Below are 16,008 nucleotides of genomic sequence, written 5' to 3'. Positions count from 1 at the left end.
TGAACTCCCCGTGAAATTACTGAAAGAGTACTCACCTTTCTTAGCCAAACCTATTGCATCAGTCATAAACCAATGTTTCTCAGAACAATCATTTCCGAAGATGTGGAAAGCTGCATATGTCCGTGTTATACCGAAAGTCAAGACACCCGAGTCCTGTGACCAACTGAGACCAATATCGATAACTCCTAACTTAGCAAAAGTAGCTGAAGGTTTTATCTACCGTTCTTTGTTAGAACAAATTGCTCCTGCGATCGATCCGTACCAATATGGTTGCATACGAGGCAGTAGCACTTCAATATATCTAGTGCGAATGTATCACTTAATCGTCCAGTGGTTGGACACTTCTAATAGTACTGTCGACTTATTTCTGGCGGACTACCGAAAAGCATTCGACCTTATCAAACACATGACTGCATTAACTAATCTGAAAGAAATGGGAGCTAAAACACAAATACTACTATTAGTGAGAGAATTTTTACAAGGGAGACGGCAATCAGTTTACCCTTTGTTTGCAGAAGATACCTGCTCTGAGTGGTCAGAATTAACCTGTGGATGCCCCCAGGGAACGAAATTAGCTGCTCTTTTATTTCTTGCCGTTATCAACCCTATCCTTGCAGAATTTGAAGAGCATTTCAAGTTTGTTGATGACTTATCTGCACTTCTCAAATATATAGTCGAAAATGCAGTAGCAAAGCAGCAGTCTGATCCGACGGTACAAACTCCTTTGTACCATATTTCGTAAGAGCATTTAACAAGTGTTAATTGTAATTTTGTGATTGTAAAAGTAGCATAATTTAGCGTTCATTTTTGAGTGCTACGTTAGCTATTTAAATAAACGAATACGAATACGAATTATGGGGAAAAAAGCGGTTAGAATTTATCAATGTTCGACAAATCGAACTCATACAGGCAGTCCTACGGAAAACCTAAAGCTTAGATGCCTGTCTTTGATGAACTGTTGTTTGATCTTTGATGAACGTTCACTGCAAAAATATATTCTCTTGCACATACCTCGTTGTTTGATCTTTGATGAACGTTCACTGGGGACACAGGCGTCTAAGCTTTAGGTTTTCCATAGGACTGCAAATCTATATTCTCGTGCATACTTCTCGTTGTTTGATCTTTGATGAACGTTCACTGGGGACACAGGCATCTAAGCTTTAGGTTTTCCATAGGACTGCAAATCTATATTCTCGTGCATACTTCTCGTTGTTTGATCTTTGATGAACGTTCACTGCAAATCTATATTCTCTTGCACATACCTCGTTGTTTGATCTTTGATGAACGTTCACTGAGGACACAGGCATCTAAGCTTTAGGTTTTCCGTAGGACTGCCTGTATGAGTTCGATTTGTCTAACATTGATAAATTCTAACCGCTTTTTTCCCCATAATTCGTATTCGTATTCGTTTATTTAAATAGCTAACGTAGCACTCAAAAATGAACGCTAAATTATGCTACTTTTACAATCACAAAATTACAATTAACACTTGTTAAATGCTCTAACGAAATATGGTACAAAGGAGTTTGAGAATCTGTTCGTACGGCACTTGACTGGTTCTAGTTTGTTGTAATGCCTAGTATGTCTGCTGATTGATGCGGATGGTGGAAGTATGGATCGGTGCCTCTCGTTTGTTAATAGTGATCTCCCAAATTTCATTATTAGCTCATGTCTTCGATCGAATAAGGTGGGCAAATTCAAGAGCTCAAGAGCACGTTCGTAGCTGCTGAAACTGGATCCAAGTATTATTCTAGTAGTGTCCCCAGTGAACGTTCATCAAAGATCAAACAACGAGGTATGTGCAAGAGAATATAGTTTTGCAGTGAACGTTCATCAAAGATCAAACAACGAGAAGTATGCACGAGAATATAGATTTGCAGTCCTATGGAAAACCTAAAGCTTAGATGCCTGTGTCCCCAGTGAACGTTCATCAAAGATCAAACAACGAGAAGTATGCACGAGAATATAGATTTGCAGTCCTATGGAAAACCTAAAGCTTAGATGCCTGTGTCCCCAGTGAACGTTCATCAAAGATCAAACAACGAGGTATGTGCAAGAGAATATATTTTTGCAGTGAACGTTCATCAAAGATCAAACAACGAGAAGTATGCACGAGAATATAGATTTGCAATCCTATGGAAAACCTAAAGCTTAGATGCCTGTGTCTCCAGTGAACGTTCATCAAAGATCAAACAACGAGAAGTATGCACGAGAATATAGATTTGCAATCCTATGGAAAACCTAAAGCTTAGATGCCTGTGTCCCCAGTGAACATTCATCAAAGATCAAACAACGAGATGTATGCAAGATAATATAGATTTGCAGTCCTATGGAAAACTTAAAGCTTAGATGCCTATGTAACATCCCTTAACAAGCAAGTGAACGTTCATCAAAGATCGAAACAACGAGATGTATGCAAGATAATATAGATTTGCAGTCCTATGGAAAACCTAAAGCTTAGAGGCCTATGTAACATCCCTTAACAAGCAAGTGAACGTTCATCAAAGATCAAAACAACGAGATGTATACAGGAGAATATAGATTTGCAGTCCTATGGAAAACCAAAAGCTTATACACCTATGTAACCTCCCTTAACAAGCATGTGAACGTTCATCAAAGATCGGAACAACGAGATGTATGCAATAGAATAGAGATTTGCCGTCTATGGAAAACCTAAAGCTTAGACGCCTATGTAACCTCCCTTAACAAGTAAGGGAACGTTCATCAAAGATCAAAACAACGAGACGTATGCAAGAGAATATTGATTTTGCAGTCCTATGGAAAACTTAAAATTTAAAAATCAAAATCAAGTGAAATTAAAACTACGCAGTCACGCAAAATATCCTAACCCTTTCGAGACTGAGGGGGTTTAATAGCCCAGGCTGAGCAAATGCTAGATTACCATCTTAAGGTAAAATTAGCAGGATTTTATAGATGCCGCTAGATAGTTGTTTCAGGGGGACAATCAATTAGACGATCATCAGAGACGATCTTGGCAATCAATTAGTTTCTCGAATATGCACTTCGAACGTTCATCAAAGATCAAAACAACAAGACGCATGAAAGAGAATATAGATTAAGATAATAAGATTAAGAGAATAAGATAAGCGGACGAAGTTGAATAAAAGCGCTTAAAAATGTAGAAATTTTTATAGGGAGAATTTTCCAAAGGAAATTTTACACGGGAAGGGAAGGGGGATTTGCCGGTATGATTTGAAAAACGGTCAGAAACTGAATAAAAAAACAAACAAGTTTTTCAACCAAAAATAGAATCAATTAGCTGATTAAGGAAAATGCAAATATCGAAAGCAATTGGCTGAAGAAGTCGCATCATCTGAAGATACCGACCAATAAGCATCAATCTATACTTGGCTAACTGAGAATGAGTAAGTCATTCACAAGCAAAATCATTCATTTCAAAAGATGGTTGATCAACTATTTTCGGAACCAGAAACATGCTTTCTCTTTTCTAATAATTTTTTTTTTAATTGCACATGATAATTATAAATCACTTAAAGATAAGGTAAAAATAGCAAAAAAAAGCAATGTTTTGAAACAGGAACGTCCGTAGGGGCCTGGAATTCAATAAATTTCTAAGATAGTCTCAACATTTTCTTATGTTCTCCATCTGATTTCTCTATTCTTTCTTCTTTTATCCCCTCCCAAACAAAGAATGAAATTATTGTTCGCGTTCTGTTTTCAAAATAAAGCTTCCGCATGTTTGATCAGAATGGACTTACAGGTGAGTAAGAACGCATTCAGGCAAATGTTTACCTAGTCCATTAAAATGAAACAACTGCGACCACTTGACTACGGGTCACTAAATTCACATCCTGTTCAAACCTAAATTTATTCTATGTACACTAAATTCCTAAGCTATTCAAATATCCTTAATTCCCTATATTTAAAAGAATTTAATTGCGACCTCTGAAAACACTTAAATTTACCTTTGTTTCAATGAGAAGACGGTTTATCTTTTATCACTGAGTGAATTTCTCTATAATTTGGAGAGGAAGGTCGTTAAGGCCTTCGCTACGGCTGCGGGATACAGGAGAATCGATCAAGTTTTAAAAGGTAGGGATATTTGGTTCCCTTTTTCAACTATGCATAAAAAATGGTGGGCTTACAAAAACATCTTTTCACAGAACTAAAGAAAAGTAATCTATCATTTTCTCTTGGCTTAATTGGCTTTGGCCACGGGTATTTGACTTTGGCCTTTCTCTTTGGCTTAATTATAAAACGAGACTCTTAATGAAAAGAATACCTGTTTGTCCTTCATTCTGAGACCCTAAACATCTACTGTGGCATGCTTCAGGAAGAACCGTCGTATTTCCTACCTGAAAGGATAAAGGACTTGTATTAAGAATCTTATGTAAACTAATCTGTACATTTAAATGGTGAAGAAACATAAGGCAAAGCATAAGATAAGTATAAATGAAATAAGCGAGAACTCGATTTTATTTTTCTACAACCCAGATAATTTAAACATTTTCTACCACATTTAAGCCTTGACTTGACTTATGTCCCGTCCGTTTTTTCAGGCCACTATTTGAACTTATATCTTCTGCCAGACGGTGAAGGTACAGCATGTTTAGCTACATAATTTTTTTTCCATCTCTTTCGGGGGGGGGCGTTCTCGAGGATGAGAACCATTTATACGGCTTTCAAAGGCTATCTTCGGGAGGCAATTGCTCTCCATACATTTAGCGCCAGGCCATCTAAGTTGTTGTAATTTTATTCTGTCGAGAATAGTTTGTTTGACCTTGAGACTCTTGGAGAAGCTTGGTGTGGGATATTCTATTTGGTAATTTGGTAAGTGATCCCCGCAATACCTCATAGTGGTTTTGTTTCACGGGCAGCAGGGCAAACCAGTAGCTTAGATTTATATTTTATTTCATTTATTTATTTCATTTATTCATTCCTTTATTATTTATTTTTATTATTATTGTTTATTATTATTTTATCATTATTACTATTGTTATACATTTTTATTATTATTATTATTTACTATCATTCATTAATCTATTTCATTTCATTTATTTCATTCCGTTTCAATTTGAGAGTCAGAACGTTTAGCTCATTTCTAGAAATTTTTAGTAGTAAAAATATATTTCTAAAACTGTTAATTGATAATACGGCATTTACACGCGTATATTTTCACGAATTTTCTCGGTTTTTTAACCAGGAAAGGAAGTTTAGGTCTCAACTCATTTCTGATACAAACATGAAATAAAGTGTTTTTACCGCAGCTGCACAATAAAAAAAAAATCCACATCTCAAGGGAGTGGGTCTAGACCCCTGATTACAATACTAACTGAATCACTGTTCAATTAAAAAGGAGTTAGTACTAATAGTGGGTCGTGCGTTGTCTCTCGATATTCCAATCTTGTCTCCTCGGCCTCTGATTTGCCTTCAGTCCCCGATCTGTGGCACCCGTTCTGCTTATATAAGAGCGTCCATGTCCAGTGAACATATTAAAACTACCTGGTATGCATGGACCCAAATGCCCTCGTAATCATAAAGTTTTTGCAACTAGGTTAGCTATGGAACGTAGAAAGTTTAAATTCCATTTAGGAATATCTGCAATCTGTAAATGCAGTAACTATAAGTTAATCTTTAGATATGTTAAAAACTTGTTTTTGTATCGGTATAACAATGCCTTGATCATGAAGCTCACCTGGAATATAACCTGACTTACTGTGAATGCTGAGAATTTTTTAGGGGTTGGAAATAGTGGGTAAACTTGCAAAACATCCCTTGAGGAGGAGTTAAACCTTTGACAGTTTTTTTTTTACAAAAAAGTGTCTTTTCTTTCAAAAATCCCAAAAGCAACTGTCTTTACAATTATACCCTTTTTTGGGAGGGGATATACCTTACACGACTCCCCCTTCCTTTGAGGGACCCGCACAAGTTAAGCCATTGGATTTTACTTAAAATTGAACGAAATAAAAATTACTTATTAAAAAGCATTCATACAAAATTTGTTTTTGAATGTTATTGCAGCTTCGACAAGAAAAGAATCATAATAGACATGCATCGATTTCGCTAGTTCTAAATCCATAATTATGATTATTTAATACCCAATACATATTTCCACTGATCGCTTTATCTCATCAAAGCTCATGGGAAAATACTTAAAAGCATTTGTAGAGTTGCCCTGTCAAAGCTTCGATTTCAAGTGTTTGGGTTCGGCATGGTGTAGATTTCAGCATCTGTATTTTGGCAAGGCCTTCGTATAGGATTAGTTTTATACGAGAAAAAAAAAACTAGAACAGAGCCTCTTAGAACATGTTTATTTAATTAACAGAAAAAAAATGTAACATTTCGTCATCCTAGCTAGATTCAAGTTTTAAAAGAATAACATTTTGATCAAATCTTGAGTTATTTTACCAGTGTTTGTTTAGGACTTTGCAAAAAGCTTAAATCACTTCTGCCTTAAAAGAAAAAAAAATCCAAAAAAAAAAGTTGGCTTTAAACGATGTTTTTGTATATAGTTCAGTGAAAATATCTTATTCGAAAAATTACATTTCCGACAGAGATTTAACGCCCTTGAAGTTTTATTCTTTCTCTAGGTCGTAGGCACCCGTGTCCTTTCTCTTGGTAGCACAAGTTGCGCGCAGCAAGTTATTAAGTATGCAACAAAGTATAATAAATTAAGATACCAGAGAGAAACGGTTCCAAAGACAAATCACCCCCAAGAGGACGTACCGTACATGTATTTGTCTAAAAAACGTAAATATGAATCAGCACTTGTCATTCTAAGCTAGGTATTTTAGGGAAAACATATCGAAACTTAGCTTAAAAGATTTAAATACTTAAAAACACGTGAATTACAAAAATCTTGTAAGCTGAGTTGAACATCAAAAGCAACTTTAAATTTAATGGCGTTCTTTGGAAATTAATTGGCAGGGCAAGGCTAGGAAGAAAAAAATAATTGGTAAAAATATAATTTCAATTATTTATGAAGACTAAATGTTGCAGCAACTAAAACAATTAAGCTGTAGCATATTTATTCAAAGGCTCTCACGCATGATAGCCTTTGAAATCAGACGAAATAATTATGGAAATATAATGTGAACAGCGTGCTGCCAATGAGACAGGGCCCCCATGACCTCCTAATACATTAGGCAGATGTTCTACCATTGAGTCGTTTATGAATTCAAATATTGCTTTGGCCAGTAAAATTATTTCTAATTACCTGGAAATATTTGATGTAACCCTTGGTTTCTAGAGACATACCCCACACGTAATTAATTACACTTTGCAGCTATTTCGTTGCAAGTTGATGCAACCCTTTTCGGATTCGAATGCAACAATCTTATGTCGGAGATTTACAACAACCTTTTGCAATTTTTGATACGAGGAGTATATTTGCCAAATCCACAGTAATGACAATACTTAAATAAGACTGACATGAAAATAATAAATTTTATTCTTTTTACGAAATATTACATTTTCCGAAATAGTACATTTTATTATCGAAATATTTCAATTTTATTTTATTCTTGCAACGAAATATTACATTGTATTTTTTGATAAAAAGACATTCGAATCCGAACTGGGATTCAGGCACTCAAGGCGTAAATACTGAAATCAGTTTTCAAACAGTTCGTGGTAACGAACTGTAGTAAGGAGGGACCTGGCTCAAGTTTAGTCTTACCCATCAAAAATTACGAGCCTGAGAAAATGTGTCCTATTTTAGAAAATAGGGGGAAAACCCCCTAAAAGTCATAGAATCTTAACGAAAATCACACCATCAGATTCAGGGTATCAGAGAACCCTACTATAGAAGTTCCAAGCTCTTATCAACAAAAATATGGAATTTTGTATTTTTTGCCAGAAGACAAATCACGGATGCGTGTTTATTTGTTTTTTGTTTGTTTTTTTTTTTCCCAGGGGTGATCGTATCGACCCAGTGGTCCTAGAATTTTGCAAGGGGGCTCATTCGAACGGAAATGAAAAGTTCTACTGCCCTATTTAAGTTACCAAAAAATTGGAATGTATCTAGGCCCCCTCCCACGCTCATTTTTTCCCAAAGTCGTCAGATCAAAATTCTGAGATAGCCATTTTATTAGGCATAGTCGAAAACCTTATAACTATGTCTTTGGGGACGACTTACTCCCCCACAGTCCCCGTGAGAGGGGGCTGCAAGTTACAAACTTTGGCCAGTGTTTGCATATAGCAATGGTTACTGGGAAGTGAACAGACGTTTTCAGGGGGATTTTTTAGTTGGGAGGAGGGGTTGAGAAGAGGGAGTTATGTGGGGGGAACTTTCCATGGAGGAATTTGCCATGGATGAAGAAGATTTCCATGAAGGGGGCGCAACATTTTCTAGCATTATTTAAAAATTAAAACTTAAAACGAACAGAAATTACTCCGTATATGAAAGGGGCTGTTCCCTCCTCAACATCCCGCTCTTTACGCTAAAGTTTTTTACTGTTTTAAAAAGTAGAGTTGAGAGAAAGAGTCAAATTTTAGCGTAAAGAGCGGGGTGTTGAGAAGGGAACAGCCCCTTTCATATACGGAGTAATTTCCGTTCGTTTTAAGTTTTAATGTCGCTCCTTACTTTCATTTGAAAAACTTGTTTTTTTTGTTTAATTCTTTTAAAAACTGGGATTCAAAACACTGGTGAAAAATTACTGATGGTTGTACCAATGGCGTGAAGGCACTTTTCTTGTCCAGTTTTTTTTTTTTTTTTTTTTTTTTTTTTTTTTTTTTTTTTTTTTTTTTTTTTTTTTTTTTTTTTTTAATTTTTCTGTTGGCGATTGATCTAAATAACTAATTGGAAACTTGCGTGAGAGGTAATGTGTGTAATAGGTTATTACTATGAAAGTCTTACATCTTGAGAAATGGCAGAGGCGTTTTTAGGGGGGATACAGAGGGGAATATTGCCCGGGTGCGAAAATTTAAGGGGCACGAAATTTCAAATAAATAATCTAAAAGTTATAATTATTTTTTAACTTTATTTTTATTAAAACAAAGTAGAGGGCACAGTTGACAATTTTTTTAATAAATTGATTTTTTTTAAGATTTGATCAGAAAAATTTTGGGAGACAGGGAGGGGAGTGCTAATCGAAATTTCCCCCTGAACGCAAGAGACACCAGAGCCACTTGTGGACAGAGCAGAAATTAAACACTTGAATATGGCACAGGCCTATATAGAAATTACAGGAAATTGTAGTTGAAATCTTGAGAATCGGGATATTTTAAGGGAATAGGGGACATAGGCTGAGAGTCTTCCTATGTATGACAAATAAAAAAAAAAGAAGTTTTTTCAACTGAAAGTAAGGAGCAACATTCAAACTTAAAATTAACAGAAATTATTATGTATATGAGGGGATTCGCCCCCTCGTCAATACCTCGCTCTTTACGCTAAAGTTTGAATTTCGTTCCAATTATCTAAAAATGACCATTAAATTACAAAGGTCGTTTAATTAGAATAAATAGCTCTTTTTGAAAATAAAAAAAACTTAGCGTAAAGAGGGATGTATTGACGAGGGGGAAAACCCCCTCATATACGTGATAACTTGTGTTCGTTTTATTTTTTTTTTATTCAATTTGTGATCTTATTTTAATAATGCTGTGGAATCCGGCACCCCCTTCATGGAAAATTCCTTTCCCCCATGAAAAATTCTTCCTTAGAAAGATCCTGCCACGTAACCTCCTCCCCCGACCTACCAGAAAAAAATACCCCCTGAAAACATCTGTATACTTTCTCATAACCAGTACTATATGTAAACAATGGGCAAAGTACATTTCACATTTTTGCAGATGTGAGCTTGAAACCTCTACAGTAGGGTTCTCTGATACGCTGAATCTGATGGTGAGATTTTCATTAAGATTCTGTAACATTTAGAGGGTGTTTCTCTATTTTTTCCAAAAATAAGACAAAATTTCTCAGGCTCGTAACTTTTGATGGGCAAGACTAAACTTGATGAAGACTAAAAAAATTCTGTTTTTTAAAGTTTTGGTTACAACTGAGCCGGGTCGCTCCTTACTTACAGTTTGTTTCCGCGAACTGTTTGATTATGTGCGAAAATGATAGGAAAGAGAGCGAAAATAAAACGGAAAGTATTTGAGACCGTCTAGTTTAATCGGTACTTGTGTATTATACGCCACTCAATCAAGTTTACGCTGTGTAAAACTCGAGAAAAAACCGGCTTCTTCGCTAGTTTCTTTTAGATTAGCGTGAGACAAGACAAAGACAAGCGACATAATACATGGGAAATATATAATTTGGCCTATGTATTTGCTCATTAGGGGGGGGAGTTTTTGGACAGTCTGAAGTTAGAAAACAATTTTTACTTCATAATTTGCAGGATAATAGTACCTAACATATTTTGCATGCAGACCCGCTGTACTTTACACCAACCACCCCCACCCCCCCCTAATGTGCAAATATATAGCCCAAATTTGTTTCTAAAGTATGATATTTTCATCACATTTTGTTTTGTGATATTTCATTAGGATTGAGCGTCAAAGAAGCAGGTTCTAATTAAATGAAGCAAATGAGTGGCGTGTAATACACAAGTACCGTTCAATCAAACCCATTGATGAAACTATAGAAACGATTTTTTTTTTTTAATAAGAAAAAACGTGAGATTTCAGGGGGGCCTGGGCCGGGAGTCCTCCCCCCTGCGTATGTGCCAGATTAGTAACTTATGACTTTTTGGTAAATAATAATCTGACTTGAGCTTCAAAATTTCACTCATCCTACCCGAAAGCCAACTAAACAATCAGGTCCTAGAAAAGGGCACAATCGCCCCTATATAATCCAACCATAAAGTAATTCACCCCCTCACTTCTGTCAACTGTGTGTAATAGGCAACTCATTTATCATGGAAACTGTTTGAGATTCGATTAAGAAAATTAGTTTCAAATCAAGGTTAATAGTTAGCAGCCGTTGAACAAGGAAGGCAAGTAAGAAACATAAAACCCCCCACGGGAATTACCACGTGCGACGGAATGGCAACTACAAGGCATTTGAATGACAACTCTAGGAAAATATGTCTAGATTCATCAGTCGATATGTCCTATTAAGACGTAAAGAAAAATAAACACTGTAAGATGACCTGGGAACGAAGAACCTTCCGGATTAGATACACGGAGTGAAGCAATGGGGGTCCGGATAAGTAGGTTTTGCCAGGACTGGAGATCAGTCGAGAGTTGGAGTTTACTCCTATTTTGGAGTAATAATTTATTGGTAACGCTGCAGTTATTTCAAATTTTCTTTTCGCAAAAAAATTAATAATATAAAATAATATGATAATAGCCACATAGCCCATCTGGCTCTTTGGAATTCTGATTTCCTGATGGTATTATAGCTATTACTAGCCTTAAAACTGTCTGGTTCAGAATCCTACCCAAATCACTATTTTTTTCTTCTTTTTTTATTATTTCTGCGCAAATCACCAGCTCTAAATTGGTACAAAAAATCCTCATTTTTTCACCTATTTGATTTTTTCTCTTTTCATTTATTATTTCGTTTAACTTGATTTCGTATACCAAAAAAAAAAAATGTGGGGAAGTCAAACAGTAAGGGCGTGCGAAACCATATGATCCCTGCCCCACTGTACTTCCTGGATAAAAGGGTCCTGAAACGGGTATCAGTAACGCTGATTTGGACTATAAGTCTAGCACCGAATCCTTCATCTTGTTTCTGCCTAAAACTCATACATACATTATTTTTTGCTTTGTATTTTTCTAATTGCTCAGCCCCACATCCCCCTACTGAATAAATGTAAAAGCGCTCACAATAATCTGAACCGAATTTTTTTTTATTTATTAGGAAAACAGAAAATACAGAAGTATTTTAGAATGGAGCGCTACCATTCTAAAATACAATTTTTTCGATTTTTGAAAAAGGGCAATTCTCACAATGGATTTTCTTTTTGATATGATGCCATTCTCAGGGTTCCATGCTCCTTGTGCAAACTTTAAACTAGATGGGTAATATAATTCATTTCCGAATAAATATTGACTGCAATTTTCTCACTGTGTAGTTTCTTCAAATTCATGCAAATTTTTTCAAGATTATTGTTTGTTTCAATGGGCCCTGGTTCGTTCTTTGCTAGTTTTTCAAAGTTATGAAGCTAGAAAGGCAATGCGAATACTCCATTTCCAAACAAATATCAATTGGAAATATTCTTCCCAAGGTAGTATCTTCGAAACATATTCTTTTTCTTTATTTTTTGACAATTGGCTCGGTTCACACTTTGCTAGTCATGTATATGAGGTGGCACGTACCAAGAGTGCCAAGCATGGCGGAAGAGTTTTGCTGCGGTACCGCCACGCTTAGCACAGTCAAATACACTTGGCACAGTTTTATTATGCTTGGCACAGTTACACCACAGTTCAAGATGTACACCAGCTGGTGGGAAGTCGGCCACCCCTCGTTGATAGTTTGCAGCTAACACTACATGAAATATGGAATAAATTTAATGCATATTTACATTATTAATCACTCTTTAAATAGCTTTAAAAATATTCTTTTCCTTTTTTAACCACTTAGCTTAATCGGCTCAGGATATAATAAGGCTCAGTTCCACGCCGTATGGTTTCATCTGGCACAGTGCGTAAGAGATTACCAAACTTGGAATTAAGTATTACAGATCTTCTTAATAATACCTTTCTATAAGCGTTCTAACCAGCTTCAAAGCCCCAGAAGCCCACTAATTTCAGAGATGATCCTAGGACAACAGTAGTCATATTTCGCACCATTGCAAACACATCGAACTTCGATTCAGCAAAATTAAATTTGATCCGCAGTATTTTTTGTATTATGCGTCTTTACCCCATCATAGATCCTTCATTTTTCTATCACCTTTACCCCAATTTTTGTATTATATATCTTTACCCCATTTATAAACCCATTTTTTTCATCTTTGCCCTATCTTTTTGTATCAAACATCTTTATCCCATTATAAATCCATCTTCTTTCATCTTTACCCCATCTTTTTTGTATTATCCGTTTTAGCCCAATTGAAGCTTATAATTTTGCCCACTTTCGGGAAAACCATCATCAATGCATTCGCGCCGCCATTTACATTTACATATTGATGCTGTGTGAACAAATAACTGAAATTTGCAAGATAAATTACTCATAGAGTAACCAATTTTCAAAAACAAAAACTCTTATCTGAAAAAAAAAATATTAAAAAACTATTCCTCTATTTTGGAATTTGGAGTGACGGTGGTCAAGTCCCATTGCCTGATTCTGATCTATTACTTTACAGGGATATCATAAGGACAAATAATTGAAATTTACAAGATAAACTACTTCTGAAATAGCCAGGTTTCTGAGGGGAAAAACTCCTCCTAGAAATTAGCAAATCACCGTCTGCATTGGAAATTACTAGCATAGATAAGCATAGGCAAGCCCTCTTAGAGGGTGGGTGGGGGAGGTATTTCTCGAGGGGAGGGGAGAAAAAATATGCACTTTTAGGCCTTTCTTTTCCAAATTTCTTTACAAGGGGGCCTTTTAGCCAAATGTAGAGGAGTTAACCGTATTGTCAAAAAATTATCATCCATATACAAATTTTAGAAAAAGGTAATCAGTCCCGCACTGAAGACAATTTAAGCGTGAACTGTCAATCAAAATTAATTTCCAAGAATTTTCATGATAATCTTGTATAATCACAAAACAGAGTGAAAGAAAGGAAGGAAGCCATCAAAGTCCGACAGGAAGTCCGGCGAAATGATGCTCAATCTTTTGTATACCTGTCCGGATATCACCTGTTGGGGTAGCGGGTAGACAAAACTCATTCGAAAATACAAAACTATTAATTACGCCTTTTCCCACGGAAATGCCATTAAAACACTCAGAATTTTTCCGTAAAGCTTAGCATAAAAGCAATAAGATAAAGCACTTCATCTTATCGTTGCGAAGTAATAATGAATTTATAATGATGAATAATAATGAATATATCGTAAAATATAACAATTCTAATGAATTTCAGAGGTAACTTCAATGTGAGCGAAGAACATCGGCTCTAGCTTCAAATTTGATATTTCACCTTTCCTTCCTTCTATCCCTTCTACTTGCATTTTTGATTCAGTAAATATTTCTTATCTAGCTTATGCATGTGATATAATAGCAGGACTAAAAAGGGACTCTCTCATTGCTATGATTGTTGCCTCCGAAATTTGAATGGTACGACTGTCTTCATGGCCGTATCCAGGAGATGGGGGTTCAGGGTGCGACTTCCCCTCCTCCCGATATTTTTGCTTGGCTCAGAAAAACGCTTAAAAACCACATTTAAACTAATTGTTGATTCCTTTTTAAAGTTTCTCCCTTCTACACCTTCCAGCGAAAATCCTGGATGCACCTTTGCCTGTCTTCTGACCTTTGTTTCCTTTCTTTTTGTTACTTGCTTTCTTTTTTTAAGGTGGATTATAAATAAAATGTTATTGTCACCTTCGAACATTTTATTGTTCAACTTTATAAAATGATCCCATTTGACGATCTTCCTAATTTTGCTTTAACGAAAAAAATGTTTACAAACCACATATAAACAAATTATAGATTCATTTTTGAAGTTTTTAGCCCCCCCCCCTTCCCAAACGAAAATCCTGAATACACCTTTGCCTGTCTTCTGGCCTTTGTTTCCTTTCTTTCTGTTACTCTGTTTACTTTTTGTGTGGTTGATTATAAATAAAATGTTTTAGTTACCTTTGATCATTTTATTATTCAACTTTATAAAATAGCCCTATTTCACGATTTTCTTAATTCTGCTTTATCTTGTTATACTTTTTTGCATTTTAATTTTTCAATTTTATTTTATTTAACATTTGTGCTGTTCTATCGTAGCGTTTTTGTATATGGATTAACAGTTCTTCAGTTTTATTATTGTTATATTGGTGAGGTAAATTATATTGGTGAGAAAAAAAATACTGATTTTGTTCAAAAAGCTGTTATCATTATAGTGGCGCAAATTAGGTGGAAGAGTAATTCCAGTAGAAACATTTTAAAAATGCAAATTTATCAAATCCCTCTAGATTTTGAAAATATATTTTTGCCCCCACCCTAAAATCTTGCAAATTGACAATTAGACGCTTATATACGGAAGCCCCTGTTATTTATACATCAAAAGATTTCCATCAATTTCACCAAAAAATGCAAAAGTAAAAACTTAGAAAAAGGAATAGAATGTATAGTATGTGACAAGTATGTATGTAAAAGTGTAAGTATGTATCATGTATCAAAAACCACGACTGCACTAGAATTATCAAACATTTTATCAAAATTTCAAGACAATGTCCATGTTTTAGCGTCTCTTAGACTTTCAGATTTTTTATCTATGCGTCAGACACATGCGTGGAATTTTTTCTTGGGGGGGACACTACTTCAAAAGTGTGTCAATTAAATTGGAAATATAAAAGATTGTGGGAACGCCGTAAGAATCCAAAAAATAAAGGCGATAGCAGCAATAAGTAATTCAGAAGTGTATCTCCCTAAATCTAAGCTAAAGTTGAAAAGTTGTGTTGTGTTTCCCATCCAGACCATGGAAGGCTGGAAAAGTAGAAAGGGCATTGCCCTTTCTTGACTGACCAATAATGTGAAAATACCATTCGATGCCTTTTTTATGTTTTTTTACGAAATTATAATCGCTTCTATTGCAAATTCAAATTTAAGCACTTCTTGAGCTCTTCAAAATGACGAATTTTCAATTAAAGTACGAGTTATCGGTCGTTTTCGACAAAACAATACTACATTTTCTCAGCGCCTTTTTCTCGGTCGTTTTCAACAAAATAATACTACGTTTTCTCAGTGCAAAATTATTTATAGTTAGGTTATGTCAAAAAGTGCTTAAATTTGAATTTGCAATAGAAACGATTATTATATTCGTAAAGAGCATAAATAAGGCATCGATTGGTATGTTCATTTTATTGATAAGTCAATAATATGAACTGTGATAAATTTACCCAGAAACCTATAATTTCCCTTCGAACAATTCCTCTTAATACCCCCAAAACTATACAAAATCCAGATTTTGATGTATCTAAGCT

The 16,008-nt window shown here is 35.4% G+C and overlaps 1 protein-coding gene across 2 annotated transcripts in view; it reads right to left on the bottom strand.

Annotated features, from left to right (window-relative positions):
- LOC136043987 (proto-oncogene tyrosine-protein kinase ROS-like) overlaps window positions 1–16,008 on the bottom strand; it is a 132,671-nt gene that overhangs the window by 116,095 nt on the left and 568 nt on the right. For both annotated transcript variants that reach the window (XM_065729073.1, XM_065729074.1), the window contains exon 2: window positions 4,265–4,337. In XM_065729073.1, the coding sequence (XP_065585145.1) occupies window positions 4,265–4,337 (73 nt within the window). The remainder of the gene's footprint in view (window positions 1–4,264; window positions 4,338–16,008) is intronic.

This window comes from Artemia franciscana, chromosome 2 (assembly GCF_032884065.1).
Source record: "Artemia franciscana chromosome 2, ASM3288406v1, whole genome shotgun sequence".
NCBI lineage: Eukaryota > Metazoa > Arthropoda > Branchiopoda > Anostraca > Artemiidae > Artemia > Artemia franciscana.
The sequence above is the reverse complement of the archived record's forward strand: the minus strand, read 5'-3'. Positions and strand labels throughout refer to the sequence as shown.